This window comes from Oncorhynchus kisutch, linkage group LG18 (genome assembly GCF_002021735.2).
Source record: "Oncorhynchus kisutch isolate 150728-3 linkage group LG18, Okis_V2, whole genome shotgun sequence".
NCBI classification, from domain to species: domain Eukaryota; kingdom Metazoa; phylum Chordata; class Actinopteri; order Salmoniformes; family Salmonidae; genus Oncorhynchus; species Oncorhynchus kisutch.
This window is the reverse complement of record NC_034191.2, coordinates 682,735-698,533: the sequence shown is the minus strand read 5'-3', so window position 1 is coordinate 698,533 and position 15,799 is coordinate 682,735. Positions and strand designations below refer to the sequence as shown.

The window sequence follows — 15,799 nt, the reverse complement described above, 5'->3', positions numbered from 1 at the left end:
GCCAGTGGGTTTGGCGACGAGTATAAAGCGAGGGCCAGCCAACGAGAGCGTACAGGTCACAGCGGTGGGTTGTATATGGGGCTTTGGTGACAAAATGGATGGCACTGTGATAGAGTGTTGGAGGCTATTTTATAGATGACATCACTGAAGTCGAGGATCGGTAGGATGGTCAGTTTTACGAGGGTATGTTTGGCAGCATGAGAGAAGGATGCTTTGTTGCGATATAGGAAGCCGATTCTAGATTTAATTTTGGATTGGATATGCTTAATGAGTCTGGAAGGAGAGTTTACAGTCTAACCAGACACCGAGGTATTTGTAGTTGTCCACGTATTCTAAGAATGAACCGTCAAGAGTAGTGATGCTGGACGGGCGGCCAGGTGCAGGCAGCGATCGGTTGAATAGCATTCAATGCAGGTGTAGAAGCAGGTGTAGAAGTTGTATGACATTGAAGCTCATCTGGAGGTTAGTTAACACAGTGTCCAAAGAGTGGCTAGAAGTATACAGAATGGTATCGTCTGCCTAGAGGTGTATCAGAGAATCACCAGCAGCAAGAGCAACATCATTGATGTATACAGAGTAGAGAGTCGGCCCGAGGTTGAACCTTGTGGCACCCCCATACACACTGAACTCTGTCTGAGAAGTAGTTGGTAAACCAGGCTAGGCAATAATTTGAGAAACCAAGGCTGTCGAGTCTGCCAATAAGAATGTTGTAATTGACAGAGTTGAAATCCTTGGCCAGGTCGATGAATATGGCTGCACAGTAATGTCTCTTATCGATGGCGGTTATGATGTCGTTTAGAACCTTGAGTGTGGCTGAGGTGCACCCATGACCAGATCTGAAACAAGATTGCATAGTGAAGAAGGTAATCTGTTTGTTGACTTGGCTTTCGAAGACCTTAGAAAGACAGGGTAGGATAGGTAGTAGTTAGTTAGTCCACACCGGTTGTTACCAAGCATGTGACAATTACAATTTTATACTGTTGGAGACAGTATAAATTATGATTTAGAGGGAACCTGAGATACTGGTGGAGACAGTCTGATCTAGAGGGAACCTGAATTTGTACCAGTTGTGGTTGTGTCTGATCTAGAGGGAACCTGAGATAATAGTGGAGACAGCCTGATCTAGAGGGAACCTGAGATACTGGGGGAAACAGTTTAAATTATGATTTAGAGGGAACCTGAGATACTAGTGGAGACAGTCTGATTTAGAGGGAACCTGAGATACTGGTGGAGAAGGCCAGCCCAAAGCGGCTCAGGGATCAACTAAAGACTCACCTTGCCCAGAAGGCCAGCCCAAAGCGGCTCAGGGATCAACTAAAGACTCACCTTGCCCAGAAGGCCAGCCCAAAGCGGCTCAGGGATCAACTAAAGACTCACCTTGCCCAGAAGGCCAGCCCAAAGCGGCACAGGTCTCAACTAAAGACTCACCTTGCCCAGAAGGCCAGCCCAAAGCGGCTCAGGGATCAACTAAAGACTCACCTTGCCCAGAAGGCCAGCCCAAAGCGGCTCAGGGATCAACTAAAGACTCACCTTGCCCAGAAGGCCAGCCCAAAGCGGCTCAGGGATCAACTAAAGACTCACCTTGCCCAGAAGGCCAGCCCAAAGCGGCTCAGGGATCAACTAAAGACTCACCTTGCCCAGAAGGCCAGCCCAAAGCGGCACAGGTCTCAACCCCTTTGTTTTCATTCAAAGTTAAAACACAACACAAGAAGTGGGAGGCCTGGAGGGTGCCCAGGCTTGCAAATTTGGTCTTAAAATGAATACGAATGAGTTTTTCATTTCAATCACTTCATGATAATGTGATGGTGTGGATGTGGACCCTTCTTCGGTTTCAAACTGTCAAACATATGCTTACCTCAGTAGCTTCATCTGAAGTATGTGTAATCTGCAAGTGGTGCAACACATACAAACACACATTCCAAAAAGTCTGAAGGAGAGGACAGGAGGAGCCGTGAGAGACACGCTGGAAATCAACCTCTCCTGACAGCTGGTGCTGGCCAATGAAAACCAACGCTGTGTATCTCAGAGAAGGGTCCATAAAAGGGTCGGTTTGAAAGTTACATTTGCATTCCGAGGAGGGATATTAATATTTAATATGCATTCTGCGTCGCCATGGGAACTAGCTAACCAGTAGAGGAGGATTTGTTTTTTTAGTCTGGATGAACAGTGTGAAATACGCATCCCTGTCTGGTCTGTATGGCCCTTAATAGGTTCTGCTCCACAGCAGTCAGTCAGTCATTAAAACCGAGGTGTATGAAACCATCAAACCATCAAATCACTGCACACGAGTGAGTTAACAGAATTTAGGAAATCATTAGGGTGTCATTGAGCTCCATTTGATTCCTGTGTGATTCTCATGTCTATTGAGAGGACTATGAGCGAGCTGTGTGGCATGGTGGGTTTAATAAGTAATCTGAATGGTGGAGAATACATCATGGTGGAGTCAGATTCAGACATTAGAGTGTAGCTCAGGGAAGGAAGCCCATCTCATCTTTTCACTAAAAGGGCCTGTAAGGGCCCTCCATGGGTGATGCAGCAGGAGACAAAATAATGACCTGCTGAGACATTCAAACAGGCCAATACTTGGTTCTATTCAAACAAATCCCTCCTCCTGTCCTCCTGTCATCCTCCTTCTGTCCTCCTCCTCCTGTCCTCATCCCCTCCTGTCCTCCTCCTGTCTTCCTCTCCTATTCCTGTCCTCCTCCTGTTCTCTTCTCCTCCTCCTGCTGCCCTCCTCCTACTCCTTTCCTCTTCTTCTCCTGTCCTCTTCTCCCCCTGTCCTCCTCCTCCTCCCCCTGTCCTCCTCTCCTAGTCCTGTCCTCCTCCAGTTCTCTTCTCCTCCTCCTGCTGTCCTCCTCCTCCTCCTCTTCCTGTCCTCCTCTTCTCCTGTCCTCTTCTCCCCCTGTCCTCATCTCCTCCTTCTCCTGTCCTCCTCCTCCCCCTGTCCTCCCTCCCTGTCCTCCTCCTCCTCCTCCTCCTCCTGTCCTCCTCCTGTCCTCCTCCTCCTCCTGTCCTTTCCTCTTCCCCCTGTTCTCCTCCTGTTCTCTTCTCCTCCTCCTTCTCCTCCTCCTCCTCCTCCTCCTCCTGTCCTCCTATCCTCCTCCTCCTCCTGTCCTCCTCCTCCTCCTGTCCTCCTCTTCTCCTGTCCTCTTCTCCCCCTCCCCTCCTCCCCCTCCCCCTTTCCTTCTCCTCCTCCCCCTGTCCTCCTCCTCCTCCCCCTGTCCTCCTCCTCCCCCTGTCCTCCGCCTCCCCCTGTCCTACTCTCCTAGTCCTGTCCTCATCCTGTTCTCTTCTCCTCCTCCTGCTGTCGTCCTCCTCCGGTCCTCCTCTTCTCCTGTCCTCTTCTCCCCCTGTCCTCCTCTCCTCCTTCTCCTGTCCTCCTCCTCCCCCTGTCCTCCTCCTCCTCCCCCTGTCCTCCTCCTACGCCTGTCCTCCTCCTCCTCCTCCTCCTCCTGTCCTCCTCCTCTTCCCCCTGTCCTCCTCCTCCCCCTGTCCTCCCTCTCCTCCTCCTGTCCTTTCCTCTTTCCCTGTCCTCCTCCTGTTCTCTTCTCCTCCTCCTGTCCTCTTCTCCCCATCCTTCTCCTCCTCCCCCTGTCCTCCTCCTCCTCCTCCCCCTGTCCTCCTCTCCTAGTCCTGTCCTCCTCCTGTTCTCTTCTCCTCCTCCTGCTGTCGTCCTCCTCCTCCTCCTGTCCTCCTCTTCTCCTGTCCTCTTCTTCCCCTGTCCTCCTCTCCTCCTTCTCCTGTCCTCCCCCTGTCCTCCTCCTCCCCCTGTTCTCCTCCTCCTCCTCCTGTCCCCCTGTCCTCCTGTCCTCCTGTCCTACTCCTCCCCCTGTCCTCCTCTCCTCCTCCTCCTGTCCTCCTCCTCCTCCTGTCCTCCTCTTCTCCTGTCCTCCTCTTCTCCCCCTGTCCTCCTCCTCCTCCCCCTGTCCTCCTCCCCCTGTCCTCCTCCTCCTCCCCCTGTCCTCCTCTCCTAGTCCTGTCCTCTTCCTGTTCTCTTCTCCTCCTCCTGCTGTCCTCCTCCTCCTGTCCTCCTCTTCTCCTGTTCTCTTCTCCCCCTGTCCTCCTCTACTCCTTCTCCTGTCCTCCTCCTCCCCCTGTCCTCCTCCTCCCCCTGTCCTCCTCCTCCTCCTGTCCTCCTGTCCTCCTCCTCCTCCTCCTCCTCCTGTCCTCCTTCTCATCCTCCTGTCCTTTCCTCTTCCCCCTGTCCTCCTCCTCCTCCTCCTGTCCTCCTCCTCCTCCTCCTGTCCTTTCCTCTTCCCCCTGTCCTCCTCCTCCTCCCCCTGTCCTCCCCCTGTCCTCTTCTCCTAGTCCTGTACTCCTCCTGTTCTCTTCTCCTCCTCCTGCTGTCCTCCTCCTCCTGTACTCCTCCTCCTGTCCTCCTCCTGTCCTTTCCTCTTCCCCCTGTCCTCCTCTCCGCCTCCCCCAGTCCTCCTCTCCTCTTCCCCTTATAATCCTGTCCTCCTCCTCCTGTCCTCCTCCTCCCCTGTCCCTCTTCTCCTCCTCCCCCTGTCCTCTTCTCCTCCTCCTGCTGAGACTGCTGAGACATTCAAACAGGCCAATACTTGGTTCTATTCAAACAAATCCCTCCTCCTCCTCTCCTCCTCCTCCTCCTCCTCCTCAAATCAAATCAAATGTATTTATATAGCCCTTCGTACATCAGCTGATATCTCAAAGTCCTGTACAGAAACCCAGCCTAAAACCCCAAACAGCAAGCAATGCAGGTGTAGAAGCACTGTCCTCCTCTCCTCCACCTCCACCTCCTGTCCCCCTCCTCCTCCTGTCCTCATCTCCTCCTGTCCTCCTCTCCTCCACGTCCTCCTCCTCATCCTGTCCTCCTCCTCCTCCTGTCCCCCTCCACAGGGTAGCCTAGTGGTTAGAGCGTTGGACTAGTAACCGGAAGGTTGCAAGTTCAAACCCACGAGCTGACAAGGTAAAAATCTGTCGTTCTGCCCCTGAACAGGCAGTTAACCCACTGTTCCTAGGCCGTCATTGAAAATAAGAATTTTTACTTGACTTGCCTAGTTAAATAAAGGTCAAATAAAAAAAGTTGTGATCTGTGTCAGAGAGGTTGAGTGATAGTGTCAGGAGGAGGGTTGAATGTGACCCTAACCGCTGGTATAGGATAAATGTACCCTAGCATCAATCCTAACCTTAACCATTAGAGGATGAAACAAAATATGACCCTGGATCAGGAGATTAGGGGCATTTATTTCTCACACTATTTCTCACACATTTCTCATAACTAGCCCCCTAACTACTAATCCACAGTTAGCTTTTTCTCATCCCCCTGATAGTTTAGTTTATCACAGGGGGTAGGTTCGGGCTGCTTCCCAAATGCCCCATGTTCCTGCTGTCGACTTGAGGGATAATGAGCTCACCTCTGACAAGGACTTCAGCCTCAGCAAACAAAGTGTCGGCGCTGGTCTGAGCCCGGCAGCTGTATTTCCCAGCATGCTGCAGTAAGATGCTTCTGATCATCAGGTCCACCGTGGAGGACTGCTGTGTGACAGGCAGAAAGTCAACAACAACATCAAATTAGAGAGAGTGATGTGTGTGATGTGATGTGTGTGTGTGATTTGTGTGTGATGTGTGGGGGGTGGAGGGGTATGTATGTTTGTGTGTGTGTGTGTGTGGTGGAGGGGTATGTTTGTGTGTGTGTGTGTGTGTGGTGGAGGGGTATGTTTGTGTGTGTGGGGGGTGGAGGGGTATGTTTGTGTGTGTGTGTGTGGGGGGTGGAGGGGTATGTTTGTGTGTGTGTGTGGGGGGTGGAGGGGTATGTTTGTGTGTGTGTGTGGGGGGTGGAGGGGTATGTTTGTGTGTGTGTGTGTGGGGGGTGGAGGGGTATGTTTGTGTGTGTGTGTGTGGGGGGTGGAGGGGTATGTTTGTGTGTGTGTGTGTGGGGGGTGGAGGGGTATGTTTGTGTGTGTGTGTGTGGGGGGTGGAGGGGTATGTTTGTGTGTGTGTGTGGGGGGTGGAGGGGTATGTTTGTGTGTGTGTGTGGGGGGTGGAGGGGTATGTTTGTGTGTGTGTGTGGGGGGTGGAGGGGTATGTTTGTGTGTGTGTGTGGGGGGTGGAGGGGTATGTTTGTGTGTGTGTGTGGGGGGGGGGGTATGTTTGTGTGTGTGTGTGGGGGGTGGAGGGGTATGTTTGTGTGTGTGTGTGGGGGGTGGAGGGGTATGTTTGTGTGTGTGTGTGGGGGGTGGAGGGGTATGTTTGTGTGTGTGTGTGGGGGGGGGGGGTATGTTTGTGTGTGTGGGGGGGGGGGTGGAGGGGTATGTTTGTGTGTGTGTGTGGGGGGGGAGGGGTATGTTTGTGTGTGTGTGTGGGGGGGGGGGGTATGTTTGTGTGTGTATATGTGTGCACATGTATAATTGATTGAGTGTGTAATATAAAGTTAGCAGAGAGATATCCAAGTCCGGCCTCTCTGTACTTGGCTCCTGAGAAATCTGATGCTGCTCACATCCTGAACTAGGCTCATGCAGGCTTTAAAGACATTCTTGTCAAGTTCAGGTGGTTGCTAGCTGTTACTTTTCCTCCACTCCTCACTCGTCTTTCTTCACTCTCTCTCTCTCTCTTGAAATGAGAAACGCCTAAGGCAAGACTGGGGAATCATTCAGTCTAAAGACGCCTGTTTAGCACGAAACCTGAAACCAGGGGGAGGAGGAGGACAGGGTGAGGGGGATGAGGACAGGGGGAGGAGGAGGACAGGAGAAGGAGGAGAGGAGGACAGGGGGAGAAGAGGACAGGAGAAGAGAAGGACAGGAGGAGGAGGACAGCAGGAGGAGGAGAAGATAGCTACTCATCCTTTCACCCATCCTCCCCTGTCTCCAGATAGCTACTCATCCTTTCACCCATCCTCCCCTGTCTCCAGATAGCTACTCATCCTATCACCCATCCTCCCCTGTCTCCAGATAGCTAGACATCCTATCACCAATCCTCCCCTTTCCAGACTCACATTAAGTGTCTGCCCACTTGGCACAGATGTCAATAAAAATAAAAAAATGTGGAATGACGTGGAAACAACATTGATCCAACCAGTGTGTAGCCAGTGGCATTGATAACATGTAAGTGTGTTCATTGTCTGTAACTGATGCCTGCCCATACCATAACCCCACTGCCACCAAAGATGCACAAAACACATATTTCTCTCAAATGTTGTTGCACAAATTTGTTTACATCCCTATTAGTGAGCATTTCTCCTTTGCCAAGATAATCCATCCACCTGACAGGTGTGGCAAATGAAGAAGCTGATTAAACACCATGATCATTACACAGGTGCACCTTGTGCTGGGGACAATAAAAGGCCACTCTAAAATGTGCAGTTTTGTCACACAACATAATGTTTGAAGGGGTACGAGACTATAAACGTTTGGGATCTTATAGAGAATTTGGCAGTACGTCCAAACGGCCTCACAACCGCTGACCACTTGTAACAACGTTGCGCCCCTGCCTAGTCAAGTGAAATCAAGTGAAGAGAAGTCAAGTGAAATAGATTAGGGCCTAATACATTTATTTCATTTCGACTGATTTCTTTATATGAACAAGTAACTCAGTCAAATCATTGAAATGGTGGTATGGTGTGTTTATATGGTTGTTCAGTATATGTATATATATATATATATATATATATATACAGTGGAAGCAGAACGTTTACATACACCTTAGCCAAAGACATTGAAACTCTGTTTTTCACAAATTCCCTGTTTTAGGTCAGTCAGGATCACCACTTCATTATAAGAAAGTGAAATGTCAGAATAAATCAAATCAAATCAAATGTTATGTCACATACACATGGTTAGCAGATGTTAATGCGAGTGTAGTGAAATGCTTGTGCTTCTAGTTCCAACAATGCAGTAATAACCAACAAGTAATCTAGCTAACAATTCCAAAACTACTACCTTATAGACACAAGTGTAAGGGGATAAAGAATATGTACATAAAGATATATGAATGAGTGATGGTACAGAATGGTATAGGCAAGATACAGTAGATGGTATTGAGTACAGTATATACACATGAGATGAGTATGTAAACAAAGTGGCATAGTTAAAGTGGCTAGTGATACATGTATTACATAAAGATGCAGTAGATGATATAGAGTACAGTATAGACGTATACATATGAGATGAATAATGTAGGGTATGTAAACATTATATTAGGTAGCATTGTTTAAAGTGGCTAGTGATACATCATTTCCCATCAATTCCCATTATTAAAGTGGCTGGAGTTGAGTCAGTGTGTTGGCAGCAGCCACTCAATGTTAGTGGTGGCTGTTTAACAGTCTGATGGCCTTGAGATAGAAGCTGTTTTTCAGTCTCTCGGTCCCAGCTTTGATGCACCTGTACTGACCTCGCCTTCTGGACGATAGCGGGGTGAACAGGCAGTGGCTTGGGTGGTTGTTGTCCTTGATGATCTTTATGGCCTTCCTGTGACATTGGGTGGTGTAGGTGTCCTGGAGGGCAGGTAGTTTGCCCCCGGTGATGCGTTGTGCAGACCTCACTACCCTCTGGAGAGCCTTACGGTTGTGGGCGGAGCAGTTGCCGTACCAGGCGGTGATACAGCCCAACAGGATGCTCTCGATTGTGCATCTGTAGAAGTTTGTGACTGCTTTTGGTGACAGGCCGAATTTCTTCAGCCTCCTGAGGTTGAAGAGGCGCTGCTGCGCCTTCTTCACGATGCTGTCTGTGTGGGTGGACCAATTCAGTTTGTCTGTGATGTGTACGCCAAGGAACTTAAAACTTACTACCCTCTCCACTACTGTTCCATCAATGTGGATAGGGGGGTGTTCCCTCTGCTGTTTCCTGAAGTCCACAATCATCTCCTTAGTTTTGTTGACGTTGAGTGTGAGGTTATTTTCCTGACACCACACTCCGAGGGCCCTCACCTCCTCCCTGTAGGCCGTCTCGTCATTGTTGGTAATCAAGCCTACCACTGTTGTGTCGTCCGCAAACTTGATGATTGAGTTGGAGGCGTGCGTGGCCACGCAGTCGTGGGTGAACAGGGAGTACAGGAGAGGGCTCAGAACGCACCCTTGTGGGGCCCCAGTGTTGAGGATCAGCGGGGTGGAAATGTTGTTGCCTACCCTCACCACCTGGGGGCGGCCCGTCAGGAAGTCCAGTACCCAGTTGCACAGGGCGGGGTCGAGACCCAGGGTCTCGAGCTTGATGACGAGCTTGGAGGGCACTATGGTGTTAAATGCCGAGCTGTAGTCGATGAACAGCATTCTCACATAGGTATTACTCTTGTCCAGATGGGTTAGGGCAGTGTGCAGTATGGTTGAGATTGCATCGTCTGTGGACCTATTTGGGCGGTAAGCAAATTGGAGTGGGTCTAGGGTGAGGCGATATGGTCCTTGACTATTCTCTCAAAGCACTTCATGATGACGGAAGTGAGTGCTACGGGGCGGTAGTCGTTTAGCTCAGTTACCTTAGCTTTCTTGGGAACAGGAACAATGGTGGCCCTCTTGAAGCATGTGGGAACAACAGACTGGGATAGGGATTGATTGAATATGTCCGTAAACACACCAGCCAGCTGGTCTGCGCATGCTCTGAGGGCGCGGCTGGGGATGCCGTCTGGGCCTGCAGCCTTGCGAGGGTTGACACGTTTAAATGTTTTCCTCAGGTCGGCTGCAGTGAAGGAGAGTCCGCATGTTTTAGTTGCGGGCCGTGTCAGTGGCATTGTATTGTCCTCAAAGCGGGCAAAAAAGTGATTTCGTTATTTATAATAGTAGAGAGAATGATTTATTTCAGCTTTTATTTCTTTAATCACATTCCCAGTGTGTCAGAAGTTTACATACACACAATTAGTATTTGGTAGCATTGCCTTTAAATTGTTTAACTTGGGTCAAACATTTTGGGAAGCCTTCCACAAGCTTTCCACAATAAGTTGGGTGAATTTTGTCCCATCCCTCCTGACAGAGCTGGTGTAACTGAGTCAGGTTTGTAGGCCTCCTTGCTCGCATACGCTTTTTCAGTTCAGCCCTCTATGGTATTGAGGTCAGGGATTTGTGATCACCACTCCAATACCATGACTTTGTTATTTTTACTTTGGAAGTATGCTTGGGGTCATTGTCCGTTTGGAAGACCCATTTGTGACCAAGCGTTAACCTCCTGACTGATGTCTTGAGATGCTGCTTCAATATATCCACATAATTTTCTTTCTCACGGTGCCATCTATTTTGCACCAGTCCCTCCTGCAGCAGAAGCACCCCCACAACATGCCTCTGCCACCCCCACAACGTGATTCTGCCACCCCCACAACATGACTCTGCCACCCCCACAACATATCTCTGCCACCCCCACAACGTGACTCTGCCACCCCCACAACGTGACTCTGCCACCCCCACAACGTGACTCTGCCACCCCCACAACGTGACTCTGCCACCCCCACAACGTGACTCTGCCACCCCCACAACGTGTCTCTGCCACCCCCACAACATGTCTCTGCCACCCCCACAACGTGACTCTGCCACCCCCACAACATGACTCTGCCACCCCCACAACATGATGCTGCCACCCCCACAACATGACTCTGCCACCCCCACAACATGACTCTGCCACCCCCACAACATGATGCTGCCACCCCCACAACATGACTCTGCCACCCCCACAACATGATGCTGTCACCCCCACAACATGACTCTGCCACCCCCACAATGTGACTCTGCCACCCCCACAACATGATTCTGCTACCCCCACAACATGATGTTGCCACCCCCACAATGTGACTCTACCACCCCCACAACATGACTCTGCCACCCCCGTGCTTCACGGATATAGATACTTTTGTACCTGTTTCCTCCAGCATTTTCACAAGGTCCTTTGCTGTTGTTCTGGGATTGATTTGCACTTTTTCCACCAAAGTAAGTTCATCTCTAGGAGACAGAATGTGTCTCCTACGGACATATTCAATCAATCCCTATCCCAGTCTATGATGGCTGCGTGGTCCCATGGTGTTTATACTTGTGGACTATTGTTTGTGCAGACAAACATGGTACCTTCAGGCATTTGGAAAATGCTCCCAAGGATGAACCAGACTTGTGGAGGTCTTGGCTGATTTCTTTGGATTTTCCCATGATGTCAAGCATCTGTTTTGTCACCAAAGCCCCATATACAACCCACCACTGCGACCTGTATGCTCTTGTTGGTTGGCCCTCGCTTCATACTCGTCGCCAAACCCACTGGCTTATAGATGCAAACCCACAAACCCACTGGCTTATAGATGACCACATCTATAAGTTGCTGCTAGGTAAAGCCCTGCCTTATCTCAGCTCACTGGTCACCCACCCAAGGCACGTGCTTCAGCAGGTATATTTCACTGGTCATCCCCAAAGCCAACTTCTCTTTGGCCATCTTTTCTTCCAGTTGTCTGCTGCCAATGACAGGAACGAATTGCAAAAATCACTGAACCTGGAGTCTTATATCTCCCTCACTAAATGTATTAAGCATCAGCTGTCAGAGCAGCTCGTTCATTGCACCTATAATCAGCCCATCTGTAAATAGCCCACCCAACTACCTCATCCCCATATTGTTATTATTTTGTGCTCCTTTGCACCCCAGTATCTCTACTTGCACAGTCATCTTCTGCACATCTATCACTCCAGTGTTTAATAGCTAAATTGTAATTATTTCACTACTATGGCCTATTTATTGCCTTACCTCCCTAATCTTACTCCATTTTCACACACTGTATATATACACTGCTCAAAAAAATAAAGGGAACACTAAAATACCACATCCTAGATCTGAATGAATGAAATAATCTTATTAAATACTTTTTTCTTTACATAGTTGAATGTGCTGACAACAAAATCACACAAAAATTATCAATGGAATTCAAATGTATCAACCCATGGAGGTCTGGATTTGGAGTCACACTCAAAATTAAAGTGGAAAACCACACTACAGGCTGATCCAACTTTGATGTAATGTCAAAATGAGGCTAAAAAATGTCAATGAGACTAAAACAAGTCAAAATTAGTCAATGAGGCTAAAACATGTCAAAATGAGGCTCAGTAGTGTGTGTGGCCTCCACGTGCCTGTATGACCTACCTACAACGCCTGGGCATGCTCCTGATGAGGTGGCGGATGGTCTCCTGAGGGATCTCCTCCCAGACCTGGACTAAAGCATCCGCCAACTCCTGGACAGTCTGTGGTGCAACATGGCGTTGGTGGATGGAGCGAGACATGATGTCCCAGATATGCTCAATTGGATTCAGGTCTGGGGAACGGGCTGGCCAGTCCATAGCATCAATGCCTTCCTCTTGCAGGAACTGCTGACACACTCCAGCCACATGAGGTCTAGCATTGTCTTGCATTAGGAGGAACCCAGGGCCAACCGCACCAGCATATGGTCTCACAAGGGGTCTGAGGATTTCATCTCGGTACCTAATGGCAGTCAGGCTACCTCTGGTGAGCACATGGAGGGCTGTGCGGCCACCCCACACCATGACTGACCCACCGCCAAACCGGTCATGCTGGCGGATGTTGCAGGCAGCAGAACGTTCTCCACAGCGTCTCCATACTCTGTCACGTCTGTCACATGTGCTCAGTATGAATCTGCTTTCATCTGTGAAGAGCACAGGGCGCCAGTGGTGAATTTGCCAATCTTGGTGTTCTCTGGCAAATGAAAAACATCCTGCACGGTGTTGGGCTGTAAGCACAACCCCCACCTGTGGACGTCGGGCCCTCATACCACCCTCATGGAGTCTGTTTCTGACCGTTTGAGCAGACACATGCACATTTGTGGCCTGATGGAGGTCATTTTGCAGGGCTCTGGCAGTGCCCTTCACCCTTAAAGGTGAACTGGCCTACCTGGTTAAATAAAGGTGAACTGTCCTACCTGGTTAAATAAAGATGATCTGGTCTACCTGGTTAAATAAAGGTGATCTGGTCTACCTGGTTAAATAAAGGTGAACTGGCCTACCTGGTTAAATAAAGGTGAACTGGCCTACCTGGTTAAATAAAGGTGATCTGGCCTACCTGGTTAAATAAAGGTGATCTGGCCTACCTGGTTAAATAAAGGTGAACTGGCCTACCTGGTTAAATACAGGTGAACTGGCCTACCTGGTTAAATAAAGGTGAACTGGCCTACCTGGTTAAATAAAGGTGATCTGGCCTACCTGGTTAAATAAAGGTGAACTGGCCTACCTGGTTAAATAAAGGTGAACTGGCCTACCTGGTTAAATAAAGGTGAACTGGCCTACCTGGTTAAATAAAGGTGAACTGGCCTACCTGGTTAAATAAAGGTGATCTGACCTACCTGGTTAAATAAAGGTGATCTGACCTACCTGGTTAAATAAAGGTGAACTGGCCTACCTGGTTTAATAAAGGTGAACTGGCCTACCTGGTTAAATAAAGGTGAACTGGCCTACCTGGTTAAATAAAGGTGATCTGGCGTCTACCTGGTTAAATAAAGGTGAACTGGCCTACCTGGTTAAATAAAGGTGAACTGGCGTCTACCTGGTTAAATAAAGGTGAACTGGCCTACCTGGTTAAATAAAGGTGAAAAAAACAAAGACACAGCGGTTGGACCTGGAAATCTCAAATTTGGACTCATCAGACCAAAGGACAGATTTCCACCGGTCTAATGTACATTGCTCGTGTTTCTTGGCCCAATAAAGTCTCTTCTTGTTATTCGTGTCCTTTACTAGTGGTTTGTTTGCAGCAATTCAACCATGAAGGCCTGATTGATGGAGTCTCTTCTGAACAGTCGATGTTGAGACGTGTCCGTTATTTGAACTCTGTGAAGCATTTATTTGAGCTGGTAACTCTAATGAACATGTCCTCTAGAGCAACGCTGGGTCTTCCTTTCCTGTGGCGGTCCTCATGAGAACCAGTTTCATCATAGCACTTGATGGTTTTTGCGACTGCACTTGAAGAAACTTTCAAAGTTCTTGAAATTTCTCACATTGACTGACCTTCATGTCTTAAAGTAATAATGGACTGTCATTTCTCTTTGCTTATTTGAGCTGATCCTGCCATAATATGGACTTGGTCAAAATAACTTTTACAACGCACAACTGTTAATTGAAATGCATTCCAGGTGACTACCTCATGAAGCTGGTTAAGAGAATGCGAAGAGTTTGCAAAGCTGTCATCAAGGCAAAGGGTGGCTACTTTGAAGAATCTCAAATATAAAATATATTTTGATTTGTTTAACACTTCTTTGGTTACTACATGATTCCATATCTGTTATTTCATAGTTTTGATGTCTTTAATATTATTCTACAATGTAGAAAAAAGTACAAATAAAGAACAACCCTGGAAGGAATAGCTGTGTCCAAACTTGATTGGTGCTGTATATACAGTGCATTCGCAAAGTGGTCAAAGCCCTTTTTCCACATGTTACTTTACAGCCTTACTCTAAATAGGATTCAATCAAAACATTTCCTCATCAGTCTACACACATAATGACAAACTGACATCAGGTTTTAATAAAGCATTTCTGTTTTTATTATAAAAAGAAATACCTTATTTACATAAGTATTCAGACCCTTTGGTATGAGTCTTGAAATTGAGCTAAGGTGCATGCTGTTTCCATTCATCATCCTTTGTACAACTTGATTGGAGTTCACCTGTGGAAATTCAATTGATTGGACATGATTTGGAAAGGCACACCTGCCTATATAAGAGTCACCTCCCTGACCAAGGCCCTTTTCCCCCGATTGCTCAGTTTGTCTGGGCAGCAAGCTCTAGGAAGAGCCAAAACTTCTTCCATTTAAGAATGATGGAGGCCACTGTGTTCTTGGGGACCTTCAATAGAGCAGTTATGTTTTGGTATCTTTCCCCAGATCTGTGCCTCAACACAATCCTGTCTCTGAGCTCTATGGACAATTCCTTCCACCTCATGGATTGTTTTTTGCTTTGACATTCACTGTCAACTGTGGGATCTTACATGCAGTATACTGTACATCATCATCTTCATGGTCTGTCAGGCAACATCAGACAGTTTGAGATGAGATGAAGGATCTTTATTTGAGACAGTTTGCTTCAGCAGAAAAATAATCCTGTATCAACAATAAATTTGAATTATTATGTGATATAATTAATGGACATTTTTGTAAGGATTGATACCTTTTTTCGTAAGGGAAAATCAAGTCTGAAATTTAAAAGTGGAAATGATCAACTACAGAAGCGTTTTAAACATCAAATGCATGACTTTTTAGGGTGTTTTCACACATGACGTGTATCGTTCCAATCAGAGTTCGATTGTTTTTTACGTTGTATTTTTTTCATTTGGTTGGTTTTTTAATGCCAACTGTCAAATGAACTAAAATGCCTAAACAAAATCACGTTTCATGCAGGTCATTTTTTTTTATTGTAGAAAAATAAATCTATGATTATCTTGAAACATAACTTGTTTGTCCCAAACTTGATACTGTGTTACTTTCGATTTGGTCTTCCAAAAACAACGGTGTTTAGTGCTGTCACGACTTCCGCCGAAGTCGGTCCCTCTCCTTGTTCGGGCAGTGTTCGGCGGTCGACGTCACCGGCCTTCTAGCCTTCACTGATCCATTTTTCATTTTCCATTGGTTTTGTCTTGTCTTCCTACACACCTGGTTCCAATCCCATCAATTACATGTTGTGTATTTAACCCTCTGTTTCCCCTCATGTTTTGCCGGAGATTGTTTGATTGTATGTGATGTGCATGTATTGTGTTGGTGTGCGACGGGTTTTGTACCCACTTTTGTTTTTTTGTACATTTTGGTTTTTGGAGTTTTATCAGCATTTATTAAACAACTCTGTTTATACCAAGTTCGTTCTCCTGCGCCTGACTTCCCTGACACCAACACGCACAC

At 47.8% G+C, this 15,799-nt stretch overlaps 1 protein-coding gene across 1 annotated transcript in view; it reads right to left on the bottom strand.

Annotated features, from left to right (window-relative positions):
- The window catches only part of cntn5 (contactin 5), a 237,460-nt gene that overhangs the window by 67,419 nt on the left and 154,242 nt on the right, over positions 1–15,799 (bottom strand). Inside the window, exon 12 of the mRNA XM_031796937.1 lies at positions 5,379–5,499. Within this exon, the coding sequence (XP_031652797.1) occupies positions 5,379–5,499 (121 nt within the window). The remainder of the gene's footprint in view (positions 1–5,378; positions 5,500–15,799) is intronic.